This window comes from Chiloscyllium plagiosum, unplaced genomic scaffold (assembly GCF_037043375.1).
Source record: "Chiloscyllium plagiosum isolate Xiang-an unplaced genomic scaffold, Cpla_swu_hap1 HiC_scaffold_2, whole genome shotgun sequence".
Classification (NCBI taxonomy): Eukaryota; Metazoa; Chordata; class Chondrichthyes; order Orectolobiformes; family Hemiscylliidae; genus Chiloscyllium; species Chiloscyllium plagiosum.
Window position 1 is genome coordinate 91,257,281 of NW_028270140.1, and position 27,933 is coordinate 91,285,213.

General features: G+C 41.7%; 1 protein-coding gene across 5 annotated transcripts in view; it reads left to right on the plus strand.

The window, feature by feature from the left end:
- Positions 1-1,292: 1,292 nt before the first annotated feature.
- The window catches only part of epb41l4a (erythrocyte membrane protein band 4.1 like 4A), a 303,990-nt gene continuing 277,349 nt past the window's right edge, over positions 1,293-27,933 (plus strand). The window contains exons 1-2 of one of the 5 annotated variants that reach the window (XR_015760856.1): positions 1,293-1,552; positions 2,520-2,941. Coding sequence is in view for 2 of the 5 variants with exons in the window: in XM_043710600.2 (XP_043566535.2) it covers positions 2,843-2,941 (99 nt within the window). In the remaining 3 variants the exon portion in view is untranslated. Of the gene's footprint in view, positions 1,553-1,895; positions 2,274-2,519; positions 2,942-27,933 lie in introns of those variants that run through there. The other 4 variants (XR_015760851.1, XM_043710600.2, XM_043710582.2 and 1 more) reach the window with 4 other exon arrangements.

Here is a 27,933-nt window from a genome sequence, read left to right on the forward strand (position 1 = left end):
AGTAATGTCATTGAACTGGTAATGCAGGATCCCAAACTAATATTCTAGGCACATGAATTTAAATACATGTTTGATTATTATTAAAATGCAATTAATTAAAACAAATAACACTCTTAAATGGCATGTCTTATCCTGAGCTGAAATCCCATGGTTTTACTCAGGGGAACATCTCAACATTTATTCTGTCACACCCTGTAAGAATTTTGTAAATCTCAATGAAAACACCTCTCTTGCTTCAAAATCCTAGAAATGGCAGATCCATTTTCCTCAATCTCTCCTCATAAAACAATCCTGCCTGTTCAGGGATTGGTGTGGTGAACTTCTGTTGCATGCCCCCACTAAAGCAAGTATATCCTTCCTTAGATAAGGAGGCAAAATGTACACAATAATGCTGGTGCATCTCACCAAGACTCTATAGAACTGCGGCAAGACGCCTTTCCACTTGTACTCAAATCACCTTGTCATGAAGGCCAGTTTACCATTTTCCTTCCTAATTACATGCTGCACTTAGATGCCACCTTTTAGTGATTCATGAAAAGAACATCCATGTCCCCTTTGGACACATACAGTTACCAGCCTCTTATCATCTAATAAATATTCCCACTTTCAGTTATTTACCGAAGTAAATAACTTCACAAAATTGTATTCACATATATTCACTTATATTCACTCATATTCACATTATATCTCACCTGCCATATTTCAGCCTATTACTTAGTATCAGGCAATCCAAATCCTCTTGAAAACTTACATTTCCACTCAGTTTTGTCTCAAGTGGAAATATTACAATTGGTCCCACATCCTAATCTTTAATTTAAGTTGTGAACTGCTGTAGACCTAATCCATCAATTGCTAAATGATAGTTTAATGTAAAAGTTCAGTATGTTCGGTACAATATATCCGGAATCTCTAGAAATGCATCAACGATTTTGTTGTTATTTTTGCAAATTTCGATCCCGCCGTTCCAGTATTGAAACGAATATGTCTAATTTTGTCCACTACAGAGAAGCAATGCTGAATATAAATTAAATTGGCAGGTTAAGTTACAAAACCCATATATCTTGATCATGTCAGTAGCTTATAATGAGACATGCTGAACTGTTGGTTATTATTTGCTGCTTTTTTTTAAGGTGGGAAGAAAGAAGGTCTCAAACTCGACATATTAAGAAAATCCCGCTTCAGATCAAGCAGAATTTGATGGTTTCTGGGAATGGGGTCAGTGAAAATGTAAAGCATTGGACACAGTTTCAAACTGGAGGCAGCTTTCCTTGAATTAATATTGAAAAACTAAGGGGACAACTCCTTGGTTACTTATAAACTCAACGTTAAGATAATAATGGACTGATAATTGATGACTGCTAGGAAACCTTTTGTCCAACTGAGACTACAAGTTCCAGGCTGCAAGGAGGGGGGCGGGAGCGCGCACGCTCTGGTGAACGGGCGGCGGCGTCTCCTCGGTTACCGGAGCAGCACCGGAGCTTAAAGCCGGTGTCGGGAGAAGAGAAAACGGCGGCCTGGAGCAGGAACAGGAATAGCGAGACGACAGACTCCGGTAAGCGGGATCGGTCCAGAGAGGGAAGGAATAGATCATTTGTAAACATGTGAAAAGTGAAAGAAAGGAACAGTGTAACCCAGACAGAGAGAGAGAACCTTTGTAAAGCATAAAGAGAGAGACAGGACCTTTTGTGACCCGGAGGGAGGGAGAGGAGCTGTGCAACCGAGAGATAGGAAGAGAAACTATAATTCATTGAGCGAGAGAGACTGAGAAACCGTGTAACCCAGCGAGAGAGAGAGGAGCTTTGATCACAGACACTGGAAAATAGAGAGTTGTGTAACCCACAGAGAGTAATTGAGAAAAAGACTGCGCTACACCGTTCCATTGAGAAAGAGGGGAGCTCTGTGACCCAGAGAGAGAGAGAGAGACGGGAACTGTCACACATAACGAGAGAGAGAGAGAGAGGAAAGGGAGCTGTGTAACCCAGTCTGATCCAGACAGTGGGAGGTTCGTTGCTTCGAGCTTCACACCCAGCGATGGTGTTACCGATCAGCGGCTTCTCCCCTCGCTGCTTGCGTGTGTAACACCGCATTTGGACTGAAGAAAGTAAAAGACGAGATCGTAAAGAATGCAGCTGAATGTTTGAGAGATCACAGATCCTCAATGTGTGGGACGCCTGGGTTAGAATCAGGTCTGTGAGGAGTACACCTAACCCGTACCAGGGTATCATACACATCCCATAATAGGTTATAACCAGCGATTAGTCCATTAACTGTTGGTGAGTATAGCTCACACTTATTTAGCTGCAGTCTTTTTCATTTGAGCGTACGCTTCATTTCAATGAAAGGAGCCTGTGGAGACATGAATTTAAAAGTAACTGTTCACTTTTTCACAATTTCGAACTAATTACAGGGACAAAAAATTATTTTGGGTTTAATATTATTTATGAAAGTTCAATAGTACTAAAGTGCGAGTTGTTACGTGTAGTATTATTGAAATTCTGTCTCTATTGTTCCTCTCCCAGATTCCACCTCCAACAACCAACTCGCCGAAACTGATCAGCGGGATAATTCGAATTACATTTTATTTCAAGGATGTAACAATTTCCATTCTATATCTCAGTGGCGATTTCGTCCGGGGGGAGAAAAAAATGGATTCAGGAGGCGGAGATTCATATGACCAGCTGATACAGTTTGATTTATCACGCTCCGAGTAACTGGAACTGTGTAATGGCATCAGCCCATGTGTTTGACTAACTAAAGTTCAAGCTGGACAATATTTCGCTGAAACTGGGCTGTTATTTTACTTCAAGTCTATCGTAATCTTCTCCTAGCTCTACATGCAGCGATGGGTTGCTTCTGTGCTGCACAGGAAGAATTTTATTGCGAAATTTTGCTTTTAGACGAGACCAAGCTCACCCTAACTACCCAACAACAAGGAATCAAAGTAAGTTGATCCGAGCCCAGCCATTAAGGCACCTGCTGATTTACACCGACATGTGAATGCATACAGTTTGATTTATGTTGTTGTTATTTCCTTCTATATTCCTTTTGCTGATGGTTAACAGTTTTTGTAACAGTCGTGTATGTATTTAAGCACGCTATGCTAGGTTTGCTGAACTTGGATTTAAACCAATGTCATGTTATCTTTTCATTCATTAGGGATCTGGGTCTGGGATAAAACATTTCACATCCAAAGACAAGGACTTGAAATCAAAAAAAAGTTTTGATACCAATTGGCCTTGACCAGAGTCCATACTGGGCATTAATTTATTGATGTTTCACTCCTTTGTGTTGCTTCCCAAAGTGTGCAGTGATTGACAACATCTCCATGAGTTACATTGACACTGTCAACATTGCAGTAAGAACCACTAGATGATTACTATACTATAGTACTTAGCATTGAATTGGTTGTGTGGTAACCTTTCCAATTACTGTTAAAACATAGGTACATATAAAAAAAACTATCCCTTTGGCAGTGGAGTTTATGCAAATATATTAACATGATCAAAGTATTGGAGTGTAAACAAGTAATTGATCTGAGATAGTTGATCTCTCTCATGTCTTCTCCAAACAACAGACAATAAATATGATGACAGAGTTACTATGATGATGACAATTTTCAACTCCAATGCCATTAGATTTCACACTCTCCAGTAGCCTTAATACAGACATGTTTCATCTGGTGTAAGATTTTTGCAGTGACTCTGGACACCAGTTAAAACAAAGTGCTATTTTGTGCCATTTACTAATATTTGCAATCAATATTGCATCATTTGAAAATTGCGTTGATTGGGAATTACTTGATGTGGTCTAGAAATTCTTTTACAACGTTACAATACTATACCAGGAAGTGCAACATTGGTTTATTGATTTAATTTGTTTCAACTTGGATGAGCATGGACAATTACAAGAGCAATATTTTGAAAAGAGAAAACATTCAATCAATACTAGTCGGCAATTTGTTTTCTCCCATTGGAATAAAATAATCAACATTTAATTTGTGTGACAAAAAGAAGTAGAAATTATGTTTGTCAGCATTCTAATGAGAAATATACTTGTACCAGAAAAAGGAGATCAATCAGAGAATGAGTTGAAAAACATAGTGTGTAGATTATTGTATAGTATCTAATTTACAATGCCCACAGTTTCCAGTAATAGGGATTGATCTAGAAATCTAGGATGAGTGCCATTTGGGCACTTTAATGCCCGGTTCTTTGATCTGTATTTTGTAAAATGAGGCTAAATGTCAGGAGCATAAATTTCAAGAACATGTCCTTCCAAATATAATTCTGTTTTCATTTTGTTTAATGAGAAAACATTTCTATTTAAATAGAGGAAAAAAAATTATAATGTTGTGTTTCTTTATGATATAGTTGACTGTATTCCTACCTTGGAAGAAATGAGAGCTACAGATGCTGGAGGTCAGAGTTGAGAGTGTGGGGCTGAAAATATACAGCAGGTCAGGCAGCATTTGAGGAGCAGGAGAATCAATGTTTTGGGCATACGAAATGTCGATTCTCCTGTTCCTCGGATGCTGCCTGACCTGCTGTGCTTTTCCAGCCCCACACTCTCGACTCTGTATTCCTACCTTGCTCTTCGGTACATTTAAATTCATTGTTCCACAATGAGACAATTTCTTGAGATTGTGGGAATTTTCTCCTGTAAATTTACATTTGATTCATTTGATTTCTGTGTTGATTTTGAAAAAAAACTGGAATCTAGGTTTTAACTAGGTTAGTCATTGCAGAAAGCAGAAAATTATGCGAGTTCAAGGAAAGAATGGGGGGAGGGGTAAGAAAAGAAAATGTATATAGAGCTCTATATAAACTTTGAAAGGGTAATGAAATATGTTGGTGACTTGTAACTACTTCTGTCTGTGATATATATTTTTAACATACTCCTTTGTCAATGTCAATTTTATCATTCTCACTTGTTGTTAAGATCTGAAAGCACAGATTATTGCCAGTCAAGAGGAAGTAGTGAGGTGTTCAACAGGCAATTTTTCCACTGTGTCAAAGGGGTGTATAATCTCAAATATTAGCATTCAAGGCTGACTGATCTTACAGTAATCTGGTGTGGTTGATAATTATGTTCACTAGATTGGTTTGCTTTCTCTGTGACTGTTCTGTAATATTGAGATATTGTGTTTATTCTATGTTATATAGAATGTTATTCAGGAAATTGAAACAGGAGTAGGCCATACAGCCTTTTGAATGTGTTCTGCCATTTAATTAGAACATGGCTGATTGTCTACCTCAATGCCACTTTCCTACACTGTCTCCACATCTCTTGATGTCATTAGTCTCCAGAAATCTATTGTATAGACCTGCTCAATGATTGAGCTTCCACATCTCCACAGCCCTCTGGGGTAAAGAATTCCAAAGAGTCGCCACAATGTTTTTAGATGGCCTATCCCTGATCTTGAGATTATATGCCTTGGTTTTGACTCCCCATAAGACCAAGTACTTCGCAATCTCATCCTTAATAATGGATTCTAACATCTTACTAATAAACGAGGTCAGGCTAATTGGCCTAAAGTTTCCTGTCTTCTGTTTCCCTCTCTTCTTAAATAGGGGTGTTACATTTGGCATTTTCCAGTCTTCTGGGATCCTGCCTGACACCAGTGATTCCTGAAATATCACCACCAATGATTATACAATATCCTCAGCTGTCTCCTTCTGAAGCCTGCAGTGTAGTCTATATTGTCTGGGTGATTCATCCATCTTCAGACCTTTCTGCTTACCCAGCATTCACTCCTTAGTGATGGCCATGACACTGACCTCTGCCCCAACTCTCTTGAAGTTCCCATATGTTGCATGTATCTTCTGATTCAGAAACTGATTCGGTTCCTCCACCACATTTTTGTTCCCCGTTATGACTTCTCCAGCCTCATTTTCCAGCAATCCAATGTCCACTCTTGCCTCTCTTACTCTTTAGATACCTAAAGGAAACTCTTGCAATCTTCTTTTTATATTACTAGATATCTTATTCTCATTTCATCTTCTTCCCTTCCCCCCATTGCTATTTTAGTTATCCCCTGCTGGCTTTTAAAGGCTTCCTACTTATCTTCACCATATTGTACACTTTTTTTCTTTTGCTTTTATCCTGTCTCTGACTTTCCTTGTCAGTCATGTTTACCTCATCCTCCCCTTAGCATGTTTCTTCTTCCTTTGGGTGAATTTTAGATTAGATTACTTACAGTGTGGAAACAGGCCCTTCGGCCCAACAAGTCCACACCGACCCGCCGAAGCGTAACCCACCCATACCCCTACATTTACCCCTTTACCTAACACTACGGGCAATTTAGCATGGCCAATTCACCTGACTTGCACATCTTTGGAGTGTGGGAGGAAACCGGAGCACCCGGAGGAAACCCACGCAGACACGGGGAGAATGTGCAAACTCCACACAGTCAGTCGCCTGAGGCGGGAATTGAACCCGGGTCTCTGGCGCTGCGAGGCAGCAGTGCTAACCACTGTGCCACCGTGCCGCCCAAATTCTGCTGTGCCTGCCAAATTAACCCTTGAAAATCCTGCTCCTCCATCTTTCCTGCTAGGTTTCATGTCCAGTCAACTCTGGCCAGCTCCTCCCTCATGTCTTTGTAGATGACCTTTACTTAGTTATAATATCATGTTACATCTGATTCCAGCAGGGTGAATTCTATCATATTATTGTCACTACCCCACTCCCCTGCAACCCCCAGAGTTCTTTCACCTTAGGTTCCCTAATCAAGTCTGCCTCATTATACATCACCCAATCTGGAATCAGCTGTTGGCTTGTGTCTTAAGGGATTTGGGCCAAAGGCAGGTATCTGGAATTAAGCCACAGATCAGCCACGATCTCATTGAATTGCAGACCAGACTCACAAACTGAATGGCCTACTCCTGCTCCTGTGTTCTTCATAAGGAATTTCAGCTCTTCTCTGGAAGAGTGGGCTCTACCACAACCTACTCCAAAAAACCATCTCCAGACATTCACAAATTACTTTTCTTGAGATCTGCTATCAACCCAGATTTTCCTGGTCCATCTGCATATTGAAGTCCTATGTGATTATTGTAATAGTGCCTTTCTTACATGCCCTTTCTATCTCCAGATTTACTTTCTCCCCAACTTCCTGAAGTTGCAGGAAAAGCTCAGCAGGTCTGGCAGCATCTGTGAAGAAAATGCAGAGTTAACATTTTGGGGTCCGGTGGGGCTTCTTCAGAACTGTATCAGGATTGTTTATCCTTTGCAGTTCCTCAACTCAACGTACACATAATCTACACCTTCTAACTCTATAATTACTTTTTGTTATGAATTAACTCATATTTTACTAACAAGTATGGCCCCTATGCTCATCTGCCTGTCCATTCGATAGGAAGTCTGTCCTTGGATCTTTAGTTCTTAACCATAATCTCCTTGGAGCACCATCTATGCTACCCACAACATCATACCTTCCAATTTCAATCTGCACTACAAACACACTTAGCTTTCAGTCCTTTGTTGATTTCCCCCTTTCTCATAGTTGTCCCCTTATCTTCTGTGCCTGATTAGATTCTTGACTTTTTCCATATTATGTCCTATTATTTGTTCGAGAAACTTTAATAACCTCTGCTGAGCAATTCTCTCCACCGTAACTTTGTCTATAATTTTCCATGCAACTGAACTGAAATCTACCTCCATCCACAGCCCTCGTTATGTGGTTCACCGGTACTCTGGTCCCACCATGATTCAGTTGGAGCCCATCCTAGTGGAACAGCTCCCTTCTTCCCCTAGTACTGGTGCCAATGCCCCATGATTCAAACCAATCACATACCAATCTTCGAGCCATGTATTTACCTCTTTAATCTTGATGGCAATATGCTTATGGCTCAGGCAATAATGTGGATATTATTACCGTTTGATTCTGCTTTTTAATTTAGCATATTCCCTCAGCAGAACTTCTTTCTACTTATACCGTTGGTACCTACATGGACCATGATAACTGGATCTTTCTTCTCCCATTCCAAGTTCCTCTGCAGCCCTGAGGAGATATCCTGAACCTGGGCACCAGGCAGACAGCATAGCCTTCAAAACTCTCAATCCTGGTCACAGTGAACAGAGTCTATTCCTCTGACTATACAACCCCTGATTACAACTACATCTCTCTTTTCTCCCTGTTCTTGAATGGCTCCTTATACCACAGTTTTATGGTCAATTTGCTCACTCTCGTCTGCATAGGAGGCAAGAATCTCAAACCTGTTAGACATGCTCAAGGGCTGAGGCTCCTTCAGCACCATCTCCTGGATCCATCTCCCAGCCTCAATCACAGTTATATCTTCCTGTTCCTGACCACTGATTGAATTAAAGGTAGTTAATTTAATGGGTGTTACTGCCTCCTGAAACCTAGCATCCTGGTAATTCACCCACTCCTGATGTGTCACAGTGTTTAAAGCTCAGGCTCCATCTCATCAACTCTGAGCTAGAGTTCCAGAAGAAAGCAACACTTGCTACAGATGTAGTCACTGTGAACCACAATAAGGTCTGTCCATCATGCAGTTACCACACAAAATGACCCTGGACTCTATTTTAATTACTTAGTTCTTAATTTGATTCTACGCTTGGCTATTCTCAGCAGTTGGACCTAGCCTCAATTTCAGCCTCTCTATATTAAACAGCTGAGATCATCAACCAAGCTTTAATGGATCTACAACTGCAAAATGGTATCTATCCTATTTGCCAACACTCAGATTTGACATGAATTAATATAACAAGCAAATTGCATGGAATTTAAGCTCTATATTGCACATTAGATGGCAGATACAACTAAGACTGATCTTACAAATTAACTCAGCGGTTCATTCAGATTTTAAAGATCATACTGAGTTACCAAGTCCTTCAAATGGTGTCTTAAGGGGTTTGGGCCAAAGGTAGGTATCTGGAATTGAGCCACAGATCAGCCATGATCTCATTGAATGGCAGACCAGGCTCATGGAGTAAAAAAGCTTTTGCCCGAAACGTCGGTTTTACTGCTCCTCGGATGCTGCCTGAACTGCTGTGCTCTTCCAGCACCACTAATCCAGAATCATGGACTGAGTGGCTTACTCCTGCTCCTGCGTTCTTCAAGGGAATTTCAGCTCCTCTCCGAAAGAGTTTGTCTGATCTTGAATCACCAGCAGCACACGATCAGCCTGAAGTCACGGTCTTCATCACAAATGGCAGACATTAGTAGAAACTGCTCAACTCAGACTGCATGGCTGAAGGAACAGAAACAGATGTGACAACTTATTTTCTTTGCTTATTCTCATTTTCTGGATTGAGCCTTCTGTTGAGTTTCCTTCAGTTTGTCTATTCTGCTCAATGAAGTCATTGGGGCTGGTCATGTTTTGGGAAAATATGCCATATGTTAGGTTTACTTGAACTTTCTGCTGTCATGCACTTTGAAAAGAGAAGTTACTTTTAATGCATCCAGATACTTCTATCTAAATCTCACAGACTTTGGGGAATATTGACTTTAAATATAAGTGGCAAATCTTTCATAATGCCAATTTAATAATCATGTGTTTGTTTTATCATTTATTGTATTTTAAAAGATATAAGGGAATAGGCAATGAGAGATTAAAAAGGTATAAATAAAAATTAAGAAAAGAATGAAGGATAGTTCAAAAAAAAATTTCCTTAAGCTAAGTGTCCATCAAGCTGAGTAATGGGAAAGACAAACTGATATTATAAAGTGAGGAAAAGGCAGAAGTATTTAGCTTCACTTTTCAGAGAAAATAGGTATTGGGATTGTGGAGGGATAAGTAGAATTGTTAGTGGTAATTATTATTCAAAGAGAAAAGATGACAAAAGGTGGAATCTTATAGAGGCCTGAATGACATGGAATATGGCAAGAAATGTGGCAGTTGCCAAAACCAAAGTTTGAGTTTTGTTTCATGTGGTCTCCCAAGGAATCTTCAAAATGATTATAGACCAGGTACCTTTCTGTAATGAAGATTTGTTGAATGAGCTTCATTGCGATGAGCGTGAGGTCACTGTTTGTGAGGAGCTGAATTCCAGTGACAAAGAGGAAGGTCCAACTTAGTCACCGAAGATAAATGGTTCCACATCTGAGAAGTCTGAGGCACTGCTAATGCTGGATAGACAGGGAGAGAAGCTGAATCCACCTAAACACGATGATGATATTGGACCTGTGCCTCAGGTTCTTTCAATTTGAATATTAATGATATCTCCTTAAATAGAGATTTTAGCCAATAGTGGTCAGAATGAAATTGTTATATATCTCAATACAGAAGCTGGTTTCTTTTGTTGCTTCACCAAATATCTCTGAACCAGTCTACTCCCATCTACATTGTTGGCTGTTGTGGAATGTGCCTGGTATGACTAGGTATGGGGATGAACAAACAATCTGGATTGTGAGAAAATTGTGAGATTGGACTCTGCATTTGTAGCCTGGCAGCAAATTCAAATCAGTAATGATCTTTTCAAATAGCAGCGGAGTCTTGAAGGAGGACTGGCCTTATCTAGATTTGCAAGTCGGTATATGTAATTGATAAAATCTGTCTAACTCTCAGTATAACCCAATGAAGAAAGGAAACCTGTCATCATAACAACACTGACTCATGCATTAACTGTAGCCCTAGTCTGACATGGAGCTTTCTCACTATTCTTCACTGTTGCTGGTTCAGAATCCTGGAACTAGCCAATATTGCGGTGGGCATCCCTACACCAAATGCATTGCAGCAGTTCAAGAAGGCAGTTCACCACCACCTTCTCCATGCTGGTTGGCTTTGCCAGTGACGCTTACATCTTGGAAATGAGTTTTACAACACTGGAGAAAGGTACTAAATGCAGTAAGCAGCAGTGGCTTCAACTATTTACAACCAGATAAAGAGTTGCCTCTGGGATATTATTGCTAGACTTTCACTTGAGAAACCAGGTTCAAATCCCACATGGCAAATGATGGAATTTAATTTCAGTAAAAATCTGGAGTTGAGAGTCTCATGACCACTTAACTGTTGATTATTGGAAAAATTCATCTGGTTCACTTGTTCTTTAGGGAAGGAATTGGACAGCCTTATCTGGTCTAGCCTACATGTGCCTACAGATTCAGCAATGTGTTTGACTCTTAACTGCCCTCTGAAATGTCTGAACAAGGCACTCAGATGTAAGCATTCACTAAAAAGTCTGATAAAAAAGGAATAAACCGGGCAGACCACATGGCATTTCCCAAGGCACCAGAAACCGCAATGGTAAACACAGCCCAAACAACTCTGCACAGTCCTCCTTACTAACATCTGGGGGCCATTGTCAAAATTGGGAGAGCTGTCTCCCAGACTAGTCAAGCAACAGCCTGACATTGTCATACTCACAAAATCATACCTAACACACAATGTCCCAGACATCATCATCACCATCCTCGGATATGTCCTGTCTCACCCGCAGGACAGACCCAGCAGAACTCCCTGCACTGTGATATACAGCCAGGAGGGAGTTACCCTGGGAGTCTTCAACATTTATTTCGGACCCCTTGTGGCTTCATGTTAAACATCGGCAACAAAACCTCCTGCTGATAGTTGCATTTAAGTCACAGTTTTATCAGGTTTTTAAACATTTAATTTAATTCCAGTGGTTTAAAATAATTCCGATTGTACTCATCCAGTGAGTCCAGTATGAACTGACATGGGGAGCATGGGATTTGAGGGGACATGGGAGTGAGATGGACAATCTAAGGTGTGGGGGGTGGGAAGCTTTTTGGAAGGTTTGCTTTAAACTGAATTCAGAGTTGCAGTATAGTGTTGGAGAAATATGGTGGATCTTTCGATCAGCTCACCATCCCACCTGTGCTCCACACACACACCTTTTGTGGCTCATCAAATGTGCAGGGAGTCCAACCAAAGGTGGGAAAACAAAGTTTCTAGACAGAGTTCCATATGGGCTGGTTGCATTTGGGTCATTCCAGAGCCCATGCAAAGATCCGGGGTAATAGACACAACTTTAAAATTTGGAGGTGTGAAGTGGATTGACTACATCTAAAGGCTCACTTTCCCATTGTGGTGTATGTCTGCCTGCTTTTTGCCAGTGCCCACATTCAAAGTTGCAACTTCTGGATCTTAACTGATTTCCAGGTCAAGAATGCTTGGCATTGTGTTTGTGATGAATGGTAGGAGAGGAAGATAAGCATGAATGAAATGTGCAGTTAATGGGAGTGTATTTATCAGCTCGCATCCCCTCATGGTATTGCTCCAACAGGAGAAGAGATACATTCAAAGTCCTGACACAATATAATGCATTGGGGTGGAAATGCACCTAGAAGACACTTGCTTAACTATATTTTGTTTAAAAAGCCATGAATTGAACATAAAGTATTGTTGCTATTTGATATTTTGACTTGCATATGCATTGGCTTAACTTGAAGTGAGACTTGCAAGTCAAATCAACTTAATATAATGTAAGTGTAAAGTTAGTGTTTGATGATCTGGTACTGACGTTAAGATAAGCATGAGACTGTTTATTTGACTTTGATTCACAGCAGAAGCTAGTGGATGCTGGCAAATCATTTAACTAGCCTTTCAGCTTGGTTTCTTACCTGACTTGCACTCATCCATAAGAACATAAGAACATAAGAACCAGGAGCCGGAGTAGGCCATCTGGCCTGCTCTACCATTCGATAAGATCATGGCTGATCTTTTCGTGGCCTCAGCTCCACTTAACCACCCTTTCACCATAAACCCTTAATTCCTTTACTGTTCAAAAAATTATCTATCTTAGCTTTCAAAGCACTCAATGAGGAAGCCTCAAGCAATTCACTGGGCCGGGAATTCCATAGATTCACAAACCACTGGGTGAAGAAGTTCCTTCTCAGTTCAGTTTTAAGTCTGCTCCCCCTAATTTTGAGGCTTGGCCCTCTTGTCCTAGTTTCACTTGCCAGTGGAAACATTCTCTCTACTTCTACCTTATCTACTCCCTTCATACTTTTATATGTTTCTATAAGGTCCCCTTTCTTTCTTCTAAATTCCAATGAATATAATCCCAATCTACTCAGTGTCTCCTCATAAACACACCCTCTCAACTCCAGAATCAAACTCGTCAACCCCTCTGCATCCCCTCCAGTGCCAGTACATCCTTTATCAAGTAAGCAGAAATTGCACGCAATACTCCAGGTGTGACCTCACCAGCACCAATACAGCTGCAACATAACCTCTCTGCTTTTATACTCAATCCCTTCAGCAATGAAAGACAAAATTCCATTTGCCTTCTTAATTACTTGTTGTATCTGCAAACCAACCTTTAGTGATTCATGCACAAGGACACCCAGATCCCTCTGTACATCTGTACACTGCAATTTTTTACCATTCAAATGTTTTACTGTTATTCCTACCGAAATGGATGACTTCTCATTTATTAACATTGTACTCCATCTGCCAGACCTTTGCCGACTCACTTAAACTACCTATGTCCCTCTACAAAGTGTCACAGTCCTCTGCACACTTTGTTCTACCACTCTTTGTGTCATCCGCAAACTTCGAAACGCAACACGTGGTCCCCAACTCCAAATCATCTATGCAAATTTTGAATAATTGCGGTCCCAACACTGATTCGTAAGGTACATCACTAGTCACTAATTGCCAACCAGAAAAACACTTATTTATCCCCACTCTTTGCTTCCTGTTAGTTAACCAGTCCTCTATCCATGCTAATACATTGCCCGTAACGTCTTGCATCTTTATCTTACGCAGCAGCCTTTTGTACAGCACCTTGTCAAATGCCTTTTGGAAATCTAGATACATCGCATCTACTGGGTTCTCATTGTCCACCGTGCTTGTAATGTCTTCATAGAATTCCAGTAGATTAATTAAGCATGACCTGCCTTTCATAAACAATGCTGTGTCTGCCCAATGGGACAATTTCTATCGAGATGTCTTGCTATTTGTTTCTTGCTAATAGATTTACCCATAGAATCACCCATGATGAACTGATAGGCTCAATGGAGCAGTCTTTTCCAACTATCATGTGAAGCTAAGCACCAACATCTCCAAGTCCTGTACACACCCCAGCAGCCAATAATCTAGGGAAAGGAGCAAAAAACCTAGTCAATTCCAAGGGCGGGAATTCTAGGAAATTACTTGGTGACCACCAGCCCTACTATTTTACCCCACTTGGGACCCAGACCAACCACCCATCGTTTGTGGCAGGGCTTACATTACATAATGAGTTACAAAGAGAAGTCGAATAGAGTCACGAACATTAGTACAAGCTCAATGCATTCTATGCTCACTTTGAACAGAAGGTCAGTGAAACAATGTCATCTATCCCACAGACTCAGGTGCACCCGTACCCATGATCACCGCCACAGATAGGCCTTCTTGAGAGTTAACCCACAGAAGGCAACTGGCCCTTATGGAGTCCTGGCTGTGCACTGAGATTCTGTGCAGACCAGCTGGTGGGAGTAATCACAGACATCTTTAACCTCTCCTTACTTCGATCTGAAGTCCCCACCTGCTTCAAAAAAACTCAATTATCCTGGTGCCAAAGAAAAATCATGCAGCATGCCTCAATGACCACCACCCGGTGACTCTGACCTCCATAATTATCAAGTGCTTCGAGATGTTAGTCATGGCTCACATCAACTCCAGCCTACCAGATTGACTTGATTTTTTGCAAATTTCCTAACGGCACAACAGGTTCACAGCACGCACCATCTCCTTGGCTCTAAAGTCATTCCTGGAGCATCTGGAAAACAAGGATACCTGCGTCAGGGTCCTATTTATTGACAACAGCTTCACATTCATCACCTTAATTCCAAATAAACTCTTCTTTAAATTCCAAGACCTCTGCTCCCCTTCTATAACTGGATCCTTGACTTCCTGACCCATAGACTGGAATCGGGAATAGGCAATAACCATAATCGTCAACACCGATGCCCTGCAAGGCTGCGTATTCAGCCTCCTACCTACACTCTTGTTATACTCACGACTATGTGGCCAATTTCTGCTTTAATTCTATTTACAAGTTTGCTGACAGCACCGTTGTAGGTCAGATCTCATACAGCGACGAGTCAGAATACAGGAAAGAGATTGAGTGCTTAGCAGTATGGTGTAAAGGCAATAATTTCTCCATCAATGTCAGTAAAACAAAGGAGCTGGTCATTGACCTCAGGAAGTGGAATGGAGCACACGCCCCTATCTATATCAGTGATACTGAGATGGAGATGATTGGAACATCAAGTTCCTGGGAGTGATGATCACCAACAATCTATCTGCATCCACCCACATCAATGCGATGCTCAAGAAAGCACAATGCCTCTACTTCCTCAGGAGGCTAAAGGAATTCGGCATGTTCACAAAGAAGCTTACCAATTTTTATAGCTGAAAATGTGTTGCTGGAACAGCGCAGCAGGTCAGGCAGCATCCAGGGAACAGGAGAATCGACGTTTCGGGCATAAGCCCTTCTTCAGAAATGAGGAAAGTGTGTCCAGCAGGCTAAGATAAAAGGTAGGGAGGAGGGACTTGGGGGAGGGGCGTTGGAAATGCGATAGGTGGAAAGAGGTTAAGGTGAGGGTGATAGGTCAGACTGGGGTGGGGACGGAGAGGTCAGGAAGAAGATTGCAGGTTAGGAAGGCGGTGCTGAGTTCGATGGATTTGACTGAGACAAGGTGGGGGGAGGGGAAATGAGGAAACTGGTGAAATCCGAGTTCATCCCTTGGGGTTGGAGGGTTCCCAGGCGGAAGATGAGGCGCTCTTCCTCCAACCGTCGTGTTGTTGTGGTCTGGCGATGGAGGAGTCCAAAGACCTGCATATCCTTGGTGGAGTGGGAGTGGGAGGGGGAATTGAAGTGTTGAGCCACAGGGTGGTTGGGTTGGTTGGTCCGGGTGTCCCAGAGGTGTTCTCTGAAAGGCTCCGCAAGTAGGCGGCCTGTCTCCCCAATATAGAGGAGGCCACATCGGGTGCAGCAGATGCAATAGATGATGTGTGTGGAGGTGCAGGTGAATTTGTGGCGGATATGGAAGTTTCCTTTGGGGCCTTGGAGGGAGGTGAGGGGGGAGGTGTGGGCGCAAGTCTTGCATCTCCTGCGGTTGCAGGGGAAGGTGCCGGGAGTAGAGGTTGGGTTGGTGGGGGGTGTGGATCTGACGAGGGAGTCACGGAGGGAGTGGTCTTTACGGAATGCTGATAGGGGAGGGGAGGGAAATATATTCTTGGTGGTGGGGTCCGTTTGGAGGTGGCGGAAATGACGGCGGATGATACGCTGTACATGGAGATTGGTGGGGTGGTAGGTGAGGATGCATAATAGAAAGTATCCTATCCTGGATGCATCCCAGCGTGGTAAGGCAACGGCTCTTCCCAAGACTGCAAGAAACTGTAGTTTCTAAAATTTTGGTTAGGCTACAGCTGGAATACAGTGTGCAGGAGAGTGATGAACATGGCCCAGTTCATCATGCAAACGAGCCATCCATCCATTGACTCCATCTATACTTCCCCACTGCATTGGGAAAACAATCAGCATAATCAAATACCCCTCCCACCCTGGTTGTACTCTCTCATGGGCAGAAGATATAGAAGTTTGGATACATGAACGAGTATGGTGTGTGCTGGTTTTATCAGAATTTTGAACTAGCCTCTCAAATGTTAATGTTGACCTCTCTCTCTCTCTCTCTCCCTCTCCCTCTCCCTCTCCCTCTCCCTCTCCCTCTCCCTCTCCCTCTCCCTCTCCCTCTCCCTCTCCCTCTCCCTCTCTCTCTCTGCAGCTGTTGCTATATTTTGCGCTTAATTCTGCTACCTAATGCACTTTTGTATCTTATGATTTACCTGCAGAGTATGCAAACAATACTTTTTGCTATATCTCAGTACATGTGACAACAATCAATCAAATCAAATCAAATCACAGCAATCAGTAAAGTTCCAGGAGTTTTTATATGCAACAACAGCAGCCACTTAATTCCCTTTAGAACAGTTGCAGCAAACATACTGTTACTGCACAAAGTGGCAATGAATTGTAGCGGTCAGTGACATTCTGTGAAAAGTTCAAAATGCATACTGGTATCAATCTATGCTTGTATACTTTGCATTTGTAGAATCATACAGCACTTTGGCCCATTGCGTCTCTGCTGCCAAAACTATATGAAATTTACACTAGTCCCACTTTCCAACACAAGGCCCATTACTTTGAATGTTACGATATTTTAAAAATTCATCCAAGTAATTTTTAAAGTTCATGAGGTTACCCACCTCCACTACTTTTCTAAACAGTGCATACAGACCACCATCCTCTGGGTGAAAATATCTTTCTTTAAACCTTGCTAAACTTCATGCCTTTCATCTTAAAGTTGTTAAAAAGTGAAAGTTGACCCCACCCCCCAAGAAATAAGACGGAAACACCCAAAGAGAAGTAGCTCACCCTATAATCTGTAAGAAGAGTGTGAAAAGTAGAGTCATCTGCTTTCAGCAACTTCTAGTGGTTAAATAAAACAAATCCCTGGCCCTCACTTTAAAATCAACAAGTAACAATTTATTTATCTAACTTTAACAGTGAACAAATTAACTAAACAATTATTAAACCAAATATCCCTTCTAACTACTAATTATTCCTGAATAAAACAAGATTATGCTGTTCCAATAAATAGAAGTCCTATTCATATAACAAAAAAAATTTAGTCTCTCGAAATCACAACCAGGTTATGTGCCTTTTGGAATGTTCCATGCCTTCTTCCATCGAATCTTCTGTCAGGAATGCTTCCTGTGATTCTTCTGTCAGGAATGCCTTTTTCCATTGTTGGTACCATTATTTCTTTATATGTTTTTTTTCTACTACATGACTGTGAAAGCCAATTTCTCTCTCTAGAGCTGAGGGCTCCTGGTCTGGTGAATGGCAGTTAGCTCTGGGGCTCTGTTCAACTGCCCCCTTCTTTTATACCTGTGATGACATAACAATTTCTTACAATAGGATTGGTCCTGTGTTGTCAAAACAATCAGATTTAAATTCATTAGGTTTTTGATAACGCGGGGGCCTGATTTAAATTGGCTAAATTTAAAACCTGTTATCTTGATTAAATACTGGTGCTAGGCCATCGGACACAAAATGTTTCGATTCGGGTGCCCTCTTTTCCTGCAAACTTTAAAGCTGCTTTTCACAGACATCCATTTTCTTTCTCTCTAAGCACAAAAAAACTCCCACCATCTTTTAAAGAGTCACCCAATGGCACAAAAGTGGCTCTGACTGCAGTCCCTTGAGGAAACAGTGCCCTGATTAGCCTCAAATAGAAAACCAATTTGTGCACAGGAACACACGGGACTCCTGCACTATATACATGTTTTAATAGACTGGCGGCAGTCATACATTCTCATTTGACTCCAGGCACTTAATTTGCAGTGCGACCACCTCTCCCAATGGGCTACCCATGTTACTCCCAGCCTTGTTGATGAGCTATAGTGACTCCAGCAACTGCTGGAACCCTGAAATCTGAGTGTACATTTCTGCAGCTGGCAGCACTTCCTGCACATGGTCATCTCGGACACCATTCGGTAAATGGTTCCCACATATTACAGGACATATATTCCAGTTGAATGAATGGCATTGGGCTAGGTATTAACTTTAGGTCTCTTCATTAACTTAATTTGGCTTTAGATTATTTACATTGCTTTGTTATATTGACCTTTATTTTATTTTCCTACCTTAGGTCAGAGATATGAATGAGCACTCTCTGAAATTTCTGGCCACAAGCTCAAAAAAATAATTATTTTGCTTATCCCAAGTCATTTAATTTTTCTGTCATCAGTGATTCACGCTTTACAATAATTAATTTTCCTTATTTAGATTTTTAGAGGCTACTTTTTATTTTCCTTTTGGCAAAAAATGATGAAACAAGCACAAATTGCATCATAGTCTTATGTAATGTTGATATTACAGAACAAGTAATAAGTTGATAATGTGTACACATTTTGTAGAACTTGAAAATGAGTCATCCATACTATATGTAGCTACTATTTCATTCACTGTAAGGTTTAGAAATCATTGAATAGTTGCTATAATGTTTTATTAGATTAAAATATTTTTGATATGACACACTTGCATGACACTGAAGCTATTCAAGGATTGGCACCTGTTTGGTGTCTGAAAGATTATAAATATTGATAGTTTTACTTTGTCTTTAAATATGTGAAGGAAATCACTTACGATAGATCTTCCAGGAAGAACATGTAAATTTTAGCTGCTTAACTGTGTTGTTCTTTGTGTAACACTCAGTTCATGGTCCAGCTGTAGTCTGAGCCAAACATTTGTCAGAAACAACTGAAACAGCAGCTACAATAAGTGAGTTTTTAGTCAGATGGGACAATAACCGTGTTCAATATCTACTTGAAAACTGCTCATGTCACTTCTCCCTGACCTTATGACAATGTCAGGTTGTTCCTTAACTAACAGACATGATCTGTCAGGTGGGATTTTGTAAGTATGACTGTGTTTTTCAGGTACTACCATCACCTTCCCTGGATATGTCCCATCCCACTGACAGGACAGATCCAGCACAGGTGGCAGCACAATGGTAAATGGGTTGTAAGTTTGTTCGCTGAGCTGTTGGGTTTGTTCTCCGACGTCATCAATGAGTCTCTGGTGAAGAGTTGGTGTTCTGTCCCACTTGCTACCTATGTGTCTTGGTTTGTTGTGGTATGTGATATCATTTCCAGTTTTGTTTCTGAGAGATTGGTAGGTGGGGTACAAATCAATATGTTTGTTATTGGAGTTCCGATTTGAACGCCAGGCCTCTCAGAATTCCCGTGCGTATCTTTGTTTAGCCTGTCGCAGGATGGATGAATTGTCCCAGTCGAACTGGTATCCTTCTTCATCTGTGCATATGGAAACGAATGATAGATAGTTCATCATGTCCTTTGGTGGTTAATTGGTGTTCACATATCCTGGTAGCTAGTTTTCTGCCCGTCAATCCAATGTCATGTTTGTTCCAGTCCTTGTATGGTATTTTGTATATGACATTCGTTCTGCTGGTCCTGGAGAATCATAGAATCCCTACAGTGTGGAAACAAGCCTTTCGGCCCAACAAGTCCACACTGACCCTCTGAAGTGTAACCCACCCAGACCCATTTCCCTACCCTATTACTCTACATTTACCCCGACTAATGTACCTCGCGTACATATCCCTGATCACTATGAACAGTTTAGCATGGCCAATTCACCTAACCTGCACATCTTTGGACTGTGGGAGGAAATTGGAACACCCAGAGGAAACTCACGCTGACACAGGGCGAATGTGCAAACTCTACACAAACAGTCGCCTGAGGCCAGAATCTAACCCGGGTCCCTGGCGCTGTGAGGAAGCAGTGCTAACCATTGCTGTCTCACAGCACTAGGGACCCTGATTCAATTCCAGCCTCGAGTGACTGTCTGTGTGGAGTTTGCACATTTGCCCCGTATCTGCATGGATTTCCTCCGGGTGCTCTGGTTTCCTCCCACAGTCCAAATATGTGCAGGTTAGGTGAATTGGCCATGCTAAACTGTTCATAGTGTTCAGGGATGTGTACGCTAGGTACATTAGTCGGTGTAAATGTAGAGAAATAGGGTAGGGAAATGGGTCTGGGTGGGTTACTCTTCGGAGGGTCGGGATGGACTTGTTGTGCCGAAGGCCTGTTTCCACACTGTAGGGATCCTATACAATCTATACAAATTCATCAGGAGCTGTATCAGTGTGGTGGTAGGTTTGTGGGCCACCAGGATGCCTAGGGGCCGGAGTAGTCTGGTCATCATCTCTGAAATATCTTTGATGTATGATAGGGTGGCTAGAGTCTCTGGGCATATTGTGTCTTCCTGTTTAGGTCTGTTGTGCGGGAATTGGCGCACGGTGTTTATCAGGTACCCGTTGTTCCTGAATGGGTTGATTAAGTGTCTTTCCTCAGCTTCTCATAGTTCCTGGGTTCCGCAGTGTGTTGTGGCCCATTTAAATGTCTTGATGCAGCTCTGTTTATGGGTGTTGGGAAGATTGCTCCTGTAATTGGGTATCTGGTCAGTGTTTGTGGCTTTCCTGTAGACACTGGTCCATTGGCTTTTCGGTCTACTGTGACATCTATGAAGGGGAGTCAGTTATTGTTTTCTTCCTCTTTGGTGAACTTTATACTGGTAAGGATTTTGTTTATGTGCTCGTTCTTCTAGTTTGTTGCATTTCATGATGATAAAGTCATCCACATAGCAAGCCCAAAGCTTGGGCTGGATCATGGGAAGGGCTGTTCTAACCTCGGCATAACTGCTTCTGCTTTAATTCCTGATATTGGTGATCCCATAAGCGTCCCATTTATTTATTTGTAGATCTTGTCATTGAAGGTGAAGTAGGTTGCGAGGTGCAGGCCTAATATTTTTAGAAAACTGTCCTTGCTGATGGAGTTGGTGCTATCAGGTGTTTGCGTCCTTGGTTCATCTAACACTGAGGTCTCTTTGGCTATACAAAATATCCTGCAAGGACAGCAACAAACATTACATTGGACAGACCTACATGAAACTAGCCAACAAAAGAGATGACCATACACACAGACAAAGAGGGACACCAGTTTGACTGGGACAACACATCCATCCTGGGATAGGCTAAACAAAGACAAGCGAGGGAATTCCGAGAGGCATAGCATTCAAACCAGAACTCCAATAACAAACATATCGATTTGGACCCCATTTACCAAACTCTCAGAAATAGAACTGAAATGATATCACCCACCACAATAAACCAAGACCCATAAAAGGTAAGCAGGATTGAACACCAGCACCTCACCAGAGGCTCACTGATGATGTTACCGAGCATGGTGATGAAACATCTGAGAACAAACCCAATAGCTCAGTGAGCAAGCTTAGAACCTGATCCACAACCTGAGCTACAAATCCTCTCAAAAATCACAAACAGTGGTATACTTTGGGAGGGAGATGCCCTGGGAGTCATCAACATTGACTTCAGACATCATAGAGTCTCATAACATCAGAGAGGAGAAAGTGAGGACTGCAGATGCTGGAGATCAGAGCTGAAAGTGTGTTGCTGGAGAAGTGCAGCAGGTCAGGCAGCATCCAAGGAGCAGGAGAATCGACGTTTCGGACATGAGCCCTTCTTCAGGAATGAGGAAAGTGTGTCCAGCAGGTTAAGATAAAAGGTAGGGAGGAGGGACTTGGGAGAGGGGCGTTGGAAATGCGATAGGTGGAAGGAGGTCAAGGTGAGGGTGATAGGCCGGAGTGGGGTGGGGGCGGAGAGGTCAGGAAGAAGATTGCAAGTTAGGAAGGCGGTGCTGAGTTCGAGGGTTGGGACTGAGACAAGGTGGGGGGAGGGGAAATGAGGAAACTGGGGAACTCTCCAACCACAAGGGATGAACTCCGATTTCTCCAGTTTCCTCATTTCCCCTCCCCCCACCTTGTCTCAGTCCCAACCATCGAACTCAGCACCACCTTCCTAACTTGCAATCTTCCTGACCTCTCCGCCCCCATCCCTACTCCAGCCTATCACCCTCACCTTGACCTCCTTCCACCTATCGCATTTCCAACGCCCCTCTCCCAAGTCCCTCCTCCCTACCTTTTATCTTAGCCTGCTGGTCACGCTTTCCTCATTCCTGAAGAAGGGCTCATGTCCGAAACGTCGATTCTTCTGCTCCTTGGATGCTGCCTGACCTGCTGCGCTGCTCCAGCAACACATTTTCAGCTCTCATGACATCAGGTCAAACATGAGCAAAAAGCCTCCTGCTGATCTCGATGGACAACATTTGGAGGAAAGACTGAGTGTGGCAATAGTGCAGAATGTACCCTGGATGGAAATTTCGATGTCCACCATCAAGACTGGCTCAGCAGCCGCAGAATTAACCGAGCTAATCAAGTCCTAAAGGGCACATTTGTTAGATTGGATCTGTAGCAGATGATGAGGGAAAAATATCTCATCCTCACCAATCTGCTGGCTGCAAATGTATCAGTCCATGGCAGCATTGGTAAGAGTGACCACCACATAAAGTCCCCTTTCTCATTGAGAACGCCTCCATCGTGTTGTGTGGCACTATTACTGTGCTAAATGGGACAGACTTCGAACGGATTTAGCAAATCAAGATTGGATATGCATGAGGCACTCTGGGCCACCAACGCAACCTGCAACCTTATGGCCAGGCATATCCCGCACTTAACCATTACCATCAAGCCAGTGATCAACCCTGGTTCAACGGAGAGTGCAGGAGGGCATGTCAGGAGCAGCATCAGGCATACCTGAAGATGAGGTGTTAACCTGGTGAAGTTACCAAATAGGACTACTTCGTAAGCCAAGCACCATAAAGCCACAAATGATTCTCCAATCAATGAATCAGATCTAAGGTCTGCAGTCCTCCAAAATACAGTCGTGAATGGTGGTTGACAAATAAAGATCTCACTGAAGGTGGAGATTTCACAAATATCCCCATCGTCAATGATGGAAGAATCTAGAACTTCAGTACAAAAGATAAGGCTGTAGCATTCACGGCAATTTTCAGGTAGAAGTGAATGATCCATCTGTGGGCGGCACAGTGGTTAGCACTGCTGCCTCACAGTGCCAGAGACCCAGGTTCAATTCCCACCTCAGACAACTGTCTGTGTGGAGTTTGCACATTCTCCCCATGTCTGCGTAGGTTTCCTCCAGGTGCTCAGGTTAGGTGAATTGCCCATAGTGTTAGGTGAAGGGGTAAATGTAGGGGAATGGGTCTGGGTGGGTTGCTCTTCGAAGGGTTGGTGTGGACTAGTGGGGCCGAAGGGCCTGTTTCCACACTGTGTAAGTAATCTAATCTCGTCCTCGAAGTTTGTCACATTCAGCAAAACAGAGTTTTATGGAGAACAGAATTTGTGGACTTTGGAACTGTTTGACTCAACTGAAAGCAATACTGAAAAGTTTAAATGTATTGCACTGGAGATACTGGGACCTTCTGGTGTGTTATAATATTAATAATGTAATGAAAAAGTAACAAGTACCCAAGAATGTATTAAACCTTGATTGAAACCAATATGAATTTTCAAGTCGTCCGCGTGCATGAATAAATTATCTGTGCTTTAAGGATAAAGACTCAGTGAAACCGAGAATAACCTGATAATTCATTTTCTAGCTTTGACAATACAAAATTCCTGAAACAAAGACACTCTGTTTCAACATATTAACAGAGTAATTTGATATGTATAAGACTGTTATCTTTCACCTTTCTAAAATTTACTTTTTGTGGTACCAGAGGCTGTTTCAGCATCACTCACATCTGACAAGAATGAACACCTGCCTCTAACTTCAAAGCTTAGTGAAGATTTAGAATGAAATGTGAATTAGAATGAAATGTGAGCACAGTCTCTGTAGAACAAAAAGAAACTTTCCCTTCATGCTTTAAAAATTAATACACTTGTAAATGGTTAACTTCTTGGATGTTTGTTGACTTTCCATCCTGATAAAGATTATTTCACGTTTTGTTGGAAATACTGTCTTGTTTCTGAGATAGACAGCAAACAATTCCTTCTCTATTCTTTGGTTTTCTGTCATTTTGCTTTCTATCCTGGCATTTTCTATCTTCTGCATAAGTATTGTTAGGCTGAGCATATTCCCCTGCATCATTAATCTTCAGTAGGACACTAGCTATGCTGGTTTTTGAAAGTCCATTAGAATGAAAGAAGTTACTTTACTTTTAATGATAAGAGATTAGATGAATGTTTCTCAGACTTACTGTGAATAAGTTGTAATGTGCATTAAGAAAATTAGTTATAAAATAAATTTTCATGTTTATCTCTGAACCTATAATTTTGTTGAATTGCCATTTCTTTCTAAAGTCAAACTTAAACAGCTTGAAAATAATTTCTGATTTGTGAAGTATTTACAGTTTAAAATGTCAACTGCTAATGCTCCTGCTCAGTAATGAACCATCATTGTCGATGTCGTCTCAGTTGGGCAGGTAGTGTCATGTTTAGCTTGTTTTGAGTTCAGGATCCTATTCATAATTGTTGAATAGTGCAGCTGGTTAATGATGAATAGCTGAATTGTACGGGCAAGGAATATGCTTTAGTTTTCAACCCTAGTTTTCACAGTAATTACTTTAACACTTGGGCTAAACTCATGCAATTGGCTTCAGCATCCCTGTTTTAAGAAAAATGTTGGAGATTTTGGGCCTGAACTAGATTTCTATTGGAATTCTGTGTCATTAGTTCCACTCTCCCTACCCCCACCAAGATCCTACTTCTTGACACTACCTCAACATTTAGAAACACAAAATAGGAGCAGGAGTGGGCTATTTTACTCACTGAGGCAGCTACATCATTCAACAGAATCATGGCTAACCTTCTATCTCAATGCCATTTCCTTTGACATTGTTACCCGTTAGATATCCATTTCTTTCTTAAACATATTCTGTGATTTGATCACCATAGCTTTCTGTGTTATGGATTTCCACATGGTGACCATTATTTGAATGAAGAAATTTTTCCTCTTCTCAGTCCCAAATGGTCTAATGCATGGTCTGAAGCTGTGACCCCTTGTTCTGGATCACCTGTCCAGAGAAAACATCATCCCTATATCCAATCTGTCAGCCCTGTCAGAATAAAATATATTTCAATGGGATTTCCTCTGATAAGTCTGAACTCTGATGAATACAGATCCATCCTGATGAAGGACTTTTGCCCAAAATGTCGATTTTCCTGCTCCTCGGATGCTGCCTGACCTGCTGTGCTTTTCCAGCATCAATCTGATCTAAACTCTGGTTTCCAGCATCTGCAGTCCTCACTTTTGCCTAATACAGATCCAGTCAACTCAATCTCTCCTCATGACAAACCTATCATCCCAGGAATCAACCTGGTGAACCTTTGCTGCCCACCCTCTATGGCAAGAATATCTTGGATAAGGAGACCAAAACTGCATACAGTTCTCCGAGCGATCTCCCACCAAAGTCTTGTACACATGTAGTAAGATTTCCTTACTGTTCTCCTCAAATCCTGTTGCGTTGAAGGCTAACCTACTATTTCCTTTCCTAGCTGTTTGCTTCAGTGACTGTGTTCAAGGACACTCAAATAAATTCGTAACTCAATATTTCCCAAGTTATCACTATTTAAATTGTAATCTGCCAATTTTCCTATTGAAGTGGACAACTTCACTCGAATGTACATTATACTGCATCTGCCATGTCCATTCACTCGACTTGAGTACAACATCTTGAAAATCCTTTACAGCTTCCTCACCCATTCTCAGTCTCGTTTACTTTGTTGTTTTGGAAAAATGGGAAAATACATTTGATATATTACATATATATTATGAATAGTTGGGGCACTTGTGTCAATCCCTGTGGTACATTACGTCACAACCTTCTACTCTTAAAAAAGACCCATGTATGCCATAAAGCCACAAAATGTAGGAGCATAAATAGGCCATTCAGCCCAATTTTGTCTGCTCCATGTTCATTGAGATCGTAGCTGATCTAATAATCCTCAACTCCAGTTTCTTTCCTTTTCCCTCTAATGCTTAATCCCTTTATTGATTACAAACTATCTCTCTCAGCCTTGAATGTACTTAACAACCCAACTTTAACAGCCCTCTGTGATGAAGAATTCTTGCAGATTCACTTGTCTCTGAATGAAGAAAGTTTTGCTAATCTTGGTTTTGAATGGGTGACCTTTTATGTTGCCCAGTCCTGGATTCTCCCACAAAGGGAAACAACCTCTCCATATCTACCCCTGCAAACCCAATAAGAATATTCTCCTTCAAATGTTTCTGCTACTTGTTGCTTCTTAAGTTCATCTCGACTCACACCACATCTAGATTTTCTGAACAAACTCACTATTGTGCTGATTTCTTTAGTTAACTTCACCAGCCCACCCCATTTTCCTTTCTGCTTGTTCTTCCTAAATATTGAATACTCTTGGATGTTCATATCCCAGCTTTGGTCACCCTGCAACCATGTCTCTGTAATTGCAATTGTATCACATCTGATGACTATCATGCGCACTGTTAATTTGTCTCTCTTGTTGCAAATATTGCATGCATTCAGGTATGCATCCTTTAGGCTTGCCTTTTTAACATTATTTTTTACATCTTAGCTTGTACTATGGTCCTGTTGCTGCTAATTTGTTTCCCCTGCCTTCCACTTTTGCTTCCTACTTTTTTGACTTTTATTTCATTGTTTATCTCATTCTTGTGTCCCTGCTCAAACTCCCGCAATCGTCTGCAACTCTAACATAAAGCTACCCCACAGTACTAGAGAAGGTCCCTACAAGAATATTGATCCCAATCAGTGTCCCCTCTAAACTATATAGTTTTGCACATGCGTGTAGCTGATCCAATGTTCTGTGCATAGTTATTGGTATTGGCACTGGTCCACCCATCACAGCATTGACTTCTGGTTCTGGAAGTCACTGCCCCTCACCGGACTTGGATGTTTGTGCGGCCTGTAAGAAAATTAGAGGGAATACTGGTTCTGGTCTTCTGGGTGCAACATATTCAGTTTCTACAGATCTCATCTTCCTCAGAATCAGTCCCAGTTCCTCATGACTCTAAATCCTCTTTTCCTACACTTGCCTTACAGCCATGCATTCAACAAATCTATTCTCCTGTTCCAAGATCTTGCTAGCAAGTGGTGCTGGGAGTAATCCCAAGATTGCTACCTTTTGAAATCCTGCTTTTTAATTTAATTTGTAGCTCCTGATTTATTCTGTTTGCTTGACTGCCTCCTTTAAATCCTCAATGTGCACCACACTATAGGAGGGATATGGAGGCTTTGGAGGGAATGCTAAAGAGGTTTCTCAGGATGTTGCCTGGATTGGAATGTATTAACTGAAAGAGGAGGTTGGACCAACTTGGATTATTTTCACTAGAGTCAGAAACTGAGGGGTGACCTGATAGAAGCACATTAAAGTTTGGATAGGGTGGATAGTAGGCATCTTTTTCCCAGGGTGGAAGTGTCAAGTACTAGGCGTCTCAGATTTAAGGTGAGAGGGGGTAAGTTTAAATGAAATATGTAAGGCAAGTTTTTCACAGAGGGT